The following is a 12,084-nucleotide window of genomic DNA, read 5'->3' as shown; positions in this document are numbered from 1 at the left end:
GATATCTTATCATCCTTGATATCTGATCAGGCTCCTCATCTTCTCCCACCCCCAGGTGATGTCCAATCACCCTGGCCTGTCTTCAGCAAAAATCCTGTTAGGAAGGTTTAGCCAGAATCCTCCCTACCTCTGATGTTTCCCTCTTAGTAATTTTCCACCCCTTGGCTATAAATTCCGACTTGATTATGTTGTATTCAGAGGGGAACGCAATCTCTCTCCCTTACTGCAAGACCTCGTTGCGATGGTTCTGTACCTATTAACAATGGTCCTGAATAAAGTCTTCCTTACTGTGCTTTAACAAGTATCATTGAATAATTTTTTGTTTAACAAGATGTAGAAAAGGTGCTGTGGACACATAGAAGGAGAAACATCTAAATCAGTCTGGGAGATAGTGGGAATCACTAAATACCCTGTTGTAGCCTCTTAATTTTTCCTGCAGGTGAGAATAGAGAGTGGTTGCATTATACAAGGAAATAGTTAACAAAAGCTTCCATAGCTTCTTTTTAAAACTCTAGGAAGTCATGTGGTTTCAAGATCTCCAAGTTGAGAAATTACTGATTTGGTCTCTCCTAGAAGCACATTTTATGAAAAGCTTAAAACTACTCCTCCTGTTTTCAGAATAGAATTATGATAGCTTGCAGTATTGAAACCTCCAGAAGAGGAGAGGTGAAATGGAAATTTGGAGTTTTATTTTTAGTTTTCGTTTCTTTTTTTTAGTTTTTTAGCACTGGGGTCTCACTATGTTGTCCAGGCTGGAGTGCAGTGGCAATTAACAGGCACAAAATCCTGGATTCACGCAATCCTCCTACCTCAGTCTCCAGAGTGGCTGGGACTAAGGCATGCCACCACCTTGCTATTTGGTTTTTTTTTAAAGGAATTAGAAGCCATTTAGAAAGACAATGAGCCAATGCTTGAAGCTTAATTTGAGGTAACTTAAGTACACTCATCAAATGCCCTATGGCATTTATATTTATGCAAGAATAAGTATGAAAATGGAGTAAGAAAGGGCCTTGTGTTCACTTTACAGTTTTCTTGAATAATTTGAATAATCTGAACATTTTCCTATTTGAAACATGAAAGAACTACATTCAGTACTGAATAGTTAGTTACACTGGCATTATTAGTAAATAATCTTTGATTTGGTTGAGAGTTATTGGATAAACATTTTATAATTGTTGATAGTCACTCAGCATTACTTATAAGTTCATTATATATTTACAACTTGAAGTACATGTTCCCAGCTAGATTAATATGATGTTGAGACTTGACCTACCCAGCTACATCATTTAAGTTTTTTCTACACATTCACTACTTATAGCTTTTCAAGGGAGCCAAAATCACTAGGACTATAATTTAGAGGACTGAGAGTCCTAAGTTTGCATTACTTTCTTATTTCTAAATATTAACTTCCATCCTCACCTGCCTGTCTGGTATTTTGTATTGTTCTAAGCCATTTTGTCCCTATCACTCAAGAATGCCCTCTTTTCTGATTATGAAAAAAAAATTATGAGTATTTTTATTTCTTTTCCCTTCACCATGGCTTCTAGAGTAAAGTTACTTCATCAGCTTTTTAATGATTATGTGCTGACTACATAATGAAATAGTCTGTATTTTTACTCCACTAGTGACTTAAAAGTACAAATAATTGTTTCCTGGCCTCATATCTTTTAAAATTTTATTTTCTTAATTTGTTCTCATAGTCCAATGGTGGTCATCCCCTGGGTGTAGATTTGATGTCACCATCTTTTATGGTAACTGCTGTGATCTTCTCATATATGCCATTCACATGTGCTTTGAATATGCTCTTATATAAATCATGACATATACTGGTTGATTAAAAAGAAAAACAAAATCAAGAATTAAAATAAGTATTAAGCAATTTCATATATGGCGGCGAATCTTTTCATTTATTTTCCAATAACGTAGGGAAGGGAGTTCAACTCCAGCCTCTTTGCGATTTCAGAAAACAAAATTCAATTTGCTAAGTATTGATTAAGTATAAATTCTTGGTCCCACCCTAAGTACACTGAGTCAGAAAGACTGGGGATGAGGCCCAGTAATCTGTTTTATTTAGATGATTCTGATGCATTTTTAAGTTTGAAAACCACTGGCTTAGCTATGCTTCTGATTATGAATTCATTTAGTAAATATTAATTGAGTGCCAGTTTTGTGCCAGGCACTGTGAACAAAATGGATGCGGTCCTTGCCCTCATGAAGCTTACAATTTAGGAAGACTGACCTCTAATTAAATTTATTTGGTTTAAATCAAAGACTCATAATGGCCTATGATTTCAGATTTCTCAAGCTGAAGAGATTTAGGCTAGACAATAACCAAACAAAAAATGGAAAATTATTCGAAACAATATTAGTATTTTGGTTAACCTTAATCAAATACCCTGTAATGAACTAATAAGACTTGGCCGACTCTATCATATCCACATTAACATAGGACAGGGGTAGAGAAGAAAATTTAAAAACTCAAAATGATTGATATTTGGCTTTGGAAAACAGTCTGAATTGTACTTTATCAGACCTATACCCTTTCTGGTTTGACCTCACAATCAACAGCCTAGGATCTTGGTGGTATAAACAAGACAATGAAGATAATTAAATGGCAGTTCATCTACTCAATAGATCAGTGCGATAGTCACTTGCCAATAGAAATGTTTGGGGGCTCTTTTCTTTTTTACATTGCATTGGTTGGTGATTTAGGCATTTGGCCCAAATTAAAATGTGAGAAGTTCTTTTCTCAGATAATATGTCTATTATCTTCTATCTTATATTTATTTCTGAATTTAAACTGTTAACCACTTTGCCCAATGTATTTTATCCTTTACTTAGTATAACTTTTTCAAAGTTCATTGTGTTTTAGCATGTATCAAAAGTTTATTTTTTTATTGCTGAATAATATCCTACTAAATTAATGTACCACATTTTATTTATCCATTCATCAGTTGATGGACACCTGGATTGTTTCCACTTTTTGGCTACTATGAATAATTCTACAATGAACCTTCATGCACAAGTTTTTGTATGGACAAATGTTTTCACTTCTCTTGGATATATATCTAGGACTGGAAGTGCTGGGTCATATGGTAACTATGTTTCGCATTCTGAAGAACTGCCAGACATGTCCAAAAGGGCTGCACCATTTTACATTCCCACCAGCAGTGTATGAGAGTTCCAATTTCTTCACATCTTCACCAACCCTTACAATTGTCTTTTTTATTATAGCCATCCTGATGGGTGTGAACTGGTATCTCACTGTGGTTTTGATTTACATTTCCCTAATAGCTAATGATAAGGAGTGTCTTTTCTTTTTTTTTTTTTTTTTATTATTATACTTTAGGTTTTAGGGTACATGTGCACAATGTGCAGATTTGTTACATATGTATCCATGTGCCATGTTGATTTCCTGCACCCATTAACTCGTCATTTAGCATTAGGTATATCTCCTAATGCTGTCCCTCCCCCCTCCCCCAACCCCACAACAGTCCCCGGAGTGTGATGTTCCCCTTCCTGTGTCCGTGAGTTCTCATTGTTCAATGCCCACCTATGAGTGAGAACATGCAGTGTTTGGTTTTTTGTCCTTGCGATAGTTTACTGAGAATGATGTTTTCCAGTTTCATCCATGTCCCTACAAAGTACATGAACTCATCATTTTTTATGGCTGCATAGTATTCCATGGTGTATATGTGCCACATTTTCTTAATCCAGTCTATCGTTGTTGGACATTTGGGTTGGTTCCAAGTCTTTGCTATTGTGAATAGTGCCGCAATAAACATACATGTGCATGTGTCTTTATAGCAGCATGATTTATAGTCCTTTGGGTATATACCCAGTAATGGGATGGCTGGGTCAAATGGTATTTCTAGTTCTAGATCCCTGAGGAATCGCCACACTGACTTCCACAGTGGTTGAACTAGTTTACAGTCCCACCAACAGTGTAAAAGTGTTCCTATTTCTCCACATCCTCTCCAGCACCTGTTGTTTCCTGATTTTTTAATGATGACCATTCTAACTGGTGTGAGATGGTATCTCACTGTGGTTTTGATTTGCATTTCTCTGATGGCCAGTGATGATAAGCATTTCTTCATGTGTTTTTTGGCTGCATAAATGTCTTCTTTTGAGAAGTGTCTGTTCATGTCCTTTGCCCACTTTTTGATGGGGTTGTTTGTTTTGTTCTTGTAAATTTGTTTGAGTTCATTGTAGATTCTGGATATTAGCCCTTTGTCAGATGAGTAGGTTGCAAAAATTTTCTCCCATTCTGTAGGTTGCCTGTTCACTCTGATGGTAGTTTCTTTTGCTGTGCAGAAGCTCTTTAGTTTAATTAGATCCTATTTGTCAATTTTGGCTTTTGTTGCCATTGCTTTTGGTGTTTTAGACATGAAGTCCTTGCCCATGCCTATGTCCTGAATGGTATTGCCTAGGTTTTCTTGTAGGATTTTAATGGTTTTAGGTCTAACATTTAAGTCTTTAATCCATCTTGAATTAATTTTTGTATAAGGTGTAAGGAAGGGATCCAGTTTCAGCTTTCTACATATGGCTAGCCAGTTTTCCCAGCACCATTTATTAAATAGGGAATCCTTTCCCCATTGCTTGTTTTTGTCAGGTTTGTCAAAGATCAGATAGCTGTAGATATGTGGCATCATTTCTGAGGGCTCTGTTCTGTTCCATTGATCTATGTCTCTGTTGTGGTACCAGTACCATGCTGTTTTGGTTACCGTAGCCTTGTAGTATAGTTTGAAGTCAGGTAGCGTGATGCCTCCGGCTTTGTTCTTTTGGCTTAGGATTGACTTGGTGATGCGGGCTCTTTTTTGGTTCCATATGAACTTGAAAGTAGTTTTTTCCAATTCTGTGAAGAAAGTCATTGGTAGCTTGATGGGGATGGCATTGAATCTATAAATTACCTTGGGCAGTATGGCCATTTTCATGATATTGATTCTTCCAACCCATGAGCATGGAATATTCTTCCATTTGTTTGTATCCTCTTTTATTTCGTTGAACAGTGGTTTGTAGTTCTCCTTGAAGAGGTCCTTCACATCCCTTGTAAGTTGGATTCCTAGGTATTTTATTCTCTTTGAAGCAATTGTGAATGGGAGTTCACTCACGATTTGGCTCTCTGTTTGTCTGTGATTGGTGTACAAGAATGCTTGTGATTTTTGTACATTGATTTTGTATCCTGAGACTTTGCTGAAGTTGCTAATCAGCTTAAGGAGATTTTGGGCTGAGACAGTGGGGTTTTCTAGATATACAATCATGTCATCTGCAAACAGGGACAATTTGACTTCCTCTTTTCCTAATTGAATACCCTTTATTTCCTTCTCCTGCCTGATTGCTCTGGCCAGAACTTCCAGCACTATGTTGAATAGGAGTGGTGAGAGAGGGCATCCCTGTCTTGTGCCAGTTTTCAGAGGGAATGCTTCCAGTTTTTGCCCATTCAGTATGATATTGGCTGTGGGTTTACTGGCAAACTGAATCCAGCAGCACATCAAAAAGCTTATCCACCATAATCAAGTGAGCTTCATCCCTGGGATGCAAGGCTGGTTCAACATACGCAAATCAATAAATGTAATCCAGCATATAAACAGAACCAAAGACAAAAACCACATGATTATCTCAATAGATGCAGAAAAGGCCTTTGACAAAATTCAACAACACTTCATGCTAAAAACTCTCAATAAATTAGGTATTGATGGGACGTATCCCAAAATAATAAGAGCTATCTATGACAAACCCACAGGAGTGTCTTTTCATGTGCCCAGTGGCCATTTGTTTATCTTCTTTAGAGAAATTTCAATTCACATTTGTACCTATTTTAATTTTTTTTGTCTTTTTATTGTTGAGTTGCAAGGATTCTTTATATATTCTGGATACAAGTCCCTTTTAAGATATATAATTTGCAAATATTTCTCCCATCCTGTGAGTTGTCTTTTCACTCAATACCATTAAGTATTCTTTAAACAACAAAAATTTTTAATTTGGACAAAGTCCAGTTTGTCTATTTTTTCTTTTGTTAATCATGATGTTTTTGGTGTCATATCTAAGAAGGCTTTGCCTAACCGAAGGTCACAAAGATTTATTCCTATTTGTGTTCTAAGGGTTTTATATAGTTTTCTGTTACATTTAAGTCTATGATTATGTATGGAGGGATCCCCAAGATCACCTTCAGATTTAATGATTCACTAGGAAGACCATAGGACTCAGCATATAGTCATACTCACTGCTACGGTTTATTACACCGAAAGGGTACAAGATGCATTGGGCACAGTGTAACTACAGTCAACAATAATTTATTGTACATTTTAAAATAATAAAAAGTATAATTGGGTTGTTTGTAACACAAAGGAAGGATAAATGCTTGAGATAACGGATACCCCATTTACCCTGATGTGGTTATTATGCATTGTATGCCTGTAATAAAATGTCTCATATACCTCATAAATATATAAACCTACTATGCACCTACAAAAGTTAAAAAAAAATTTAAAAGAGTCATTGGTCAAAGTCTAGGGAAAACAGACACAAGCTTCCAGAGTACTGTGTCAGTAGAGTCACCCTGCAATGAGTTGTGACAAGATGTCATTGCCAACCAAGGAAGTTCATTAAAGACTCAGCACCCGTTGTTCTTGTTGAGGGCTGGTCACATAAACAGCCTCTGTCTGGCATGTATCAAAACTCTGAACTCCCAGAAAGAAAGGAAACGTTCAACATAAACCATAGCGTTTGTACAGTTTAGGCAGGGTAAACCACTGTTATTAGTTCTGGGAATGGTGAGAACTCTCCCAGAATCCAAGTTTCTAAGTTTCTAAATGCCAGCCAAGGGCCAACCTTGTAAGCAAGTCTTTCCAAGAATAGCAGTTCTGGCCTACTGTCTTAACTCTTTTCTGCACAATGGGCTTAATTTTTGTGTGTGGTATAAGGTAGAGAGTTCAACTTCATTCTTTTGCATGTGGTTGTCACTGTTCCAGCACCATTTGTTGAAAAGGCTATTTTTCCCTCATTTAATTATCTTGGCGTCCTTGTTGAAAATTAATTGACCAAAATATAATGGTTTATTTTTGAACTCCCTGTTCTATTCCATCGATCTGTATGTCTATCCTATACCAATATGACACAGTTTTGATAGTTTTGTAGTTTTGATAGCTTTAGAGTAAATTTTGAAATCAGGAAGTGTGAGCTCTCCAACTTCAATCTTCTTTTTAAATATGAATGTTAGGATCAGCTTGTCAATTTCTGCAAAGATCCCAGCTGGTATGTTGATAGAGATTGTGTTCAGTCTGTCCATCAGTTTTTGATATATTGCCATCTTAATGATGTTAAGTCTTCTGACCCATGAACATGGAACTATATTTCAACTTATTTAGGTCTTTAATTTCTTTCAACATGTTTTATAGTTTTCAGAGTATTTGTTTTGGACTTCTTTTGTTAAATTTATTCCGACATATTTTGTTATTCTTAATGTTATTTCTAATGGAATTGTTTTCTTAATTTTATTTTAATATTGTTCATTGCTGCCGTTTACAAATACAGTTGATTTTTTTATTGTAGTAAGACATTTAACATGAGATCTACCCCTTAAAAAATTTTTAAGTGTACAATACAGTATCATTAACTATAGGCTTGATGTTGTACAGTAGATCTCTAGAACGTTTTCATCTTACATAACTGAAACTTTATACCCATTGAATAGCAAGTTCCCATTTTCCCCTCTACCCAGCCCCTGACAACTACTGTTCTACTCTCTGCTTCTATGAGTTTGGCTGTTTCAGATACATTACATAACTGGAATCATACAGAATTTGTTATTCTGTGACTGGCTTATTTCTCATAGCATAGTGTCCTCCAGGTTCATCGACACTGTCATATTTTGCAAAATTTCCTTCTTTTTTAAAGGCTGAATAATATTCCATTTTATGTATTACCAGATTTTCTTTTGCCATTCAGTTGTTGATATATATTTAGGTTATTTTCATATCTTGACTATTGTGAATAATGCTGCATTTGAACATGGGCATGCAAATATCTCTTCAAGATTCTGACTTCAATTCTTTTGGATAAATATCCAGAAGTGGGATTGCTGAATCATATGGTAATTCTATTTTTAATTTTTGAAGAACTTCCATAATGTGTTCTATAGTGGCTGCACCATTTTACATTCCCTGCAACAGTGTACAAGGGTCCTAATTTCTTCACATTCTCACCAATACCTGTTATCTTTGGGTGTTTTTTTAACCATGGTCATCCTAACAGCTGTGAGGTGATAGCTCATTGTGGTTTGATTCGCATTTCCATGATGATTAGTGATGTTGAGCATCTTTACATGTGTGTGGTGGCTATTTGTATATCATCTTTGGTGAAATGTCTACTCAAGTAAAATTTAATTGATTTTTGTTATTGATCTTATATCATGAAACTTCACTGAACTCATTTATTAGTTGTAGTTGCTTGTTAGTGAATTCCTTAGAATTTTCTATTACAAGATCATGTCATCTGCAAATAGAGTTTTTACCTCTTCGTTTCCAATCTGGATGCCTTTTATTTCTTTTCTTAATCTCCCTGGTTCAAGCCCCCCATAAAATGTTGAATACAAGTGATAAGAGTGGACATCCTTGTCTTGTTCTGATCTTCGGGGGGAAAGCTTCAGTCTTCAACCACTCATTATGATGTTAGCTCTGGGTTGTAGGAAAAAAATCTAAACTTTTATTAGACTGAGGAGGTTCCCTTCTGTTCCTAGTTTGTTGAGTGTTTTTATCATGAAGGTGTGTCGAATTTTGTTATGTGTTTTTTTCTGTATCTATTAAGATGATGCGTTTTTTATCTTTTATTCTATTGATGTAGTGTATTACATTAATTGATGTTCAGATGTTAAAACAGCCTTGAATTTCTGGAATCAGTCCCACTTCATGTTGCATAATCCTTTTAGTATATCACTGAATTTGGTTTTCTAGTATTTCCTGGAGGATTTTTGCATCGATATTCATAAAGGATATTGGACTGTAGTTTTCTGGTGACATCTTTGTCTGATTTTGGTATCTGGGTAATATTGGCCTCATAGAATGACTTGGGAAGTGTTCCCTTCTCTTTTTTGGAAGAGATTGTGAAGAGCTAGTATTAATTCCTCTTTAAATGTTTTGTAGAATTAACCAGTTAACCCATCTGTGCATGGGCTTTACTACTATGTGGGAACGTTTGTTTATTTGTTTGTTTGTTCATTTGAGACAGAGTCTAACGATATCACCCAAGGTGTTCTCAAACTCCGGGGCTCATGCAATCCTTCCACCTCAGCCTCCCAAGTAGCTGGGAATACAGGCACAAGCCATATGCCCGTGCATCACGAGCCAAGAACCCATACTTTGTAGGAAGTTTTGTACTTACTAATTTGATATATTTGTTTGTAATAGGTCTATTAAGATGTTATCTTTCTTTTTGAGTTGGTTTGGGTAGTTTATGTCTTTCTAGGAATTTGTCTGTTTCATTGAGATTATGTAATTTGTCCGCATATGGCTGCAGATGGTATGCCCTTATAATCCTTTTTCTTTCTGAAGGTCAGAATTGAGGTCTTTATTTCCTCTTTTTGATCCTTCTAGCTAACGATTTGTCTATTTTGTTGATATTTTCATAGGAAAAAATTGGGGATTCATATCCTTTCCCTATTGTGTTTCTAGTCTCCATTTCTTTCCACTCTAATCCTTATTATTTCCTTCCTTCTGCTTGCTTTCAATTTAGTTTGCTCTTCTTTCTTTATTGTCTTAAAATTGAAAGTTTGTTTATTGATTTGAGATATTTATCCTTTCTTTAATATAGGCATTTATAACATAAGTTGTTCGTTAAGTGCTGTTTTAGCTGCATCCCATAAGTTTTGCTATGTTGTGCTTTCGTTTTCATTCATTTCATTATTTTCTAATTTTGCTAGTGATTTTTTCCTTAATGCATTTATTATTTAGAAGTGTGTTGTTTAATTTCCACATATTTGTAAATTTCCTTAATTTCTTTTTGTTACTGACTTCTGTTGTGGTTAGAGAACATACTTCATATGATTTGAATTTTAAATTTATTATGGCTCATCTTATGGCCCATAAGGGCAACAAGCTAAACCATGGACCAGCTAGAAGTTTAACAGAGATAATCAGATAAAGAGACAGCTAAGAATGTCCCATATCATCAGTATTTTTATGGCTCTTCTCATGTATCACCAGATTGCTTTCAAAAAGGATTGTACCAGCGTACAGCACTGCTAGCTACATATAAGTCTACTAGCTTCACTATAACCTCTTTGTCTTGGCTGTTTCACTTAATATTTGGTTTATAATTCTGCAGAGTATGTTTATTGTTCACTATAAAGTTCAAAGACTTGGGCCGAGCATGGTGGCTCACGCCTGTAATCCCAGCACTTTGGGAGGCCGAGGTGGGCGGATCACGAGGTCAGGAGATCAAGACCATCCTGGCTAACACGGTGATACCCCGTCTCTACTAAAAATACAAAAAATTAGCCAGGTGTGGTGGCAGGCGCCTGTACTCCTAGCTATTTGGGAGGCTGAGGCAGGAGAATGGCATGAACCCGGGAGGCAGAGCTTGCAGTGAACCGAGATTGCGCCATGCCACTGCACTCCAGCCTGGGCGACAGAGCGAGACTCCGTCTCAAAAAAAAAAAAAAAAGTTCAAAGACTTCATCATAGAGAAAGAGATAACTTTTGATTTATGTTCTTTCCTCTCCTCTTCCAAGTCACCTGGAACCTCTATGACTCCAAGTAGTGGGTCCTTTCCTAGTGCATATGATCACCAGTCATGTAAAGATAGTCGTCAAGGTCAATGGCAACGCCGAAGAAGGCTGGATGGGGCACTGAATAGAGTACCAGTTGGATTTTATCAAAAAGTATGGAAAGTTTTGCAGAAGGTGAGCATAATACATTGTTGATGTCTCATTTTTGCCCCTTGAAATTCTCAGTCTCCTTGGCAGAGATATGACATGACTGTAATGTAATCACTGCAATTATGTAAAAGTCAAAACTCAGATAGACAAAACCAAGAAGAAAACATAAAAATGAAACAGTTGATTTGTTATTGTGGCATTATTAATAATTTAGTCTCTTTCTATTATTTTTCCCATAGTAATTTTTGTTTCTAAATTAGACTTTTAAAATAATCACTTCTCTCCTTCTGGCCATAGTTGGACATTGTGATACATTTGCTGCTAATCAAATGAATTTGTTACTAAAGAGCAAACTTTCTTTGTAGCTGTGGAGGGTTGTAAATGTTATTTGTAGCAACGTGCTATTCATAACCAAGTATCAGTAGAGTAAAACAAATGCAGTACTTGGGGAGTTTGTGTTAGGAGTTATTACCTATATTTTTTCTTCGATGAACACTACTAAATAAATGCAAAGTCATAATGATGGTAATAGTTCGGAGACTCTTTGATATGACCAATATTTATTTTTTCTTTTGAAGGCCTATTTGGCCAGAAATTTAAGGGCCTGCCACACGATTATGGTGGTGACAGTTTTAGAGGGCCAACAGCACTATTATGCTCAGCATAGGTCTCATTCATAGTCTCTTAGGTGCCAGTTTCTGCATCATTGGCTTTAATAAAGACCTGAAGATCACTTCATCCAGGACTTAAAACCCTTTAGTTATGTTTTTTCCCCTTTGGGCACTGATATTCTTCCAAGGACAGAATCAGGTGATCTTTTAGAAAGGTAAAAGTTGATTCCTCAGACTATGGGCTCTGGCAATCTTCCTTTTAAAAAGTACTGATAACTTGCTTTTTTTACAGCTAACTTCTATAGCACAATGGTGACAAATACGATTTTATCTCTTCAGCTATGGATGGATTATGGCAATGTTCTATGTGCTCATACAGCAAAGAACAAAACACAATAATCTTCATTCTCCTTGAACGTATATTCTACTAGGGAGAAACAAATTGTAAATAATAATAAGTAAATAAGCAAAGTATCTAGAATGGTAAAAGATGATAAGTACTGTGGAAAAACAAGAGCAGGGTAAGAGTATTTATGAAGGGATGGGATGCTTAACTAGAAAATGTAGTAACGGTACATGTCCGATAAATGCATGTCTTCA

At 36.0% G+C, this 12,084-nt stretch overlaps 1 protein-coding gene across 6 annotated transcripts in view; it reads left to right on the top strand.

Moving 5' to 3' along the window:
- The window catches only part of PHKA1 (phosphorylase kinase regulatory subunit alpha 1), a 139,400-nt gene that overhangs the window by 111,602 nt on the left and 15,714 nt on the right, over positions 1-12,084 (top strand). For 3 of the 6 annotated variants that reach the window (XM_055268708.2, XM_055268710.2, XM_055268709.2), the window contains one exon: positions 10,727-10,897. In XM_055268708.2, the coding sequence (XP_055124683.1) occupies positions 10,727-10,897 (171 nt within the window). Of the gene's footprint in view, positions 1-1,700; positions 1,752-2,954; positions 3,261-10,726; positions 10,898-12,084 lie in introns of those variants that run through there. The other 3 variants (XM_063634348.1, XM_063634349.1, XM_063634350.1) reach the window with 2 other exon arrangements.

The sequence above is a fragment of the Symphalangus syndactylus genome, chromosome X, assembly GCF_028878055.3.
Source record: "Symphalangus syndactylus isolate Jambi chromosome X, NHGRI_mSymSyn1-v2.1_pri, whole genome shotgun sequence".
Lineage (NCBI taxonomy): Eukaryota > Metazoa > Chordata > Mammalia > Primates > Hylobatidae > Symphalangus > Symphalangus syndactylus.
The sequence above is the reverse complement of the archived record's forward strand: the minus strand, read 5'-3'. Positions and strand labels throughout refer to the sequence as shown.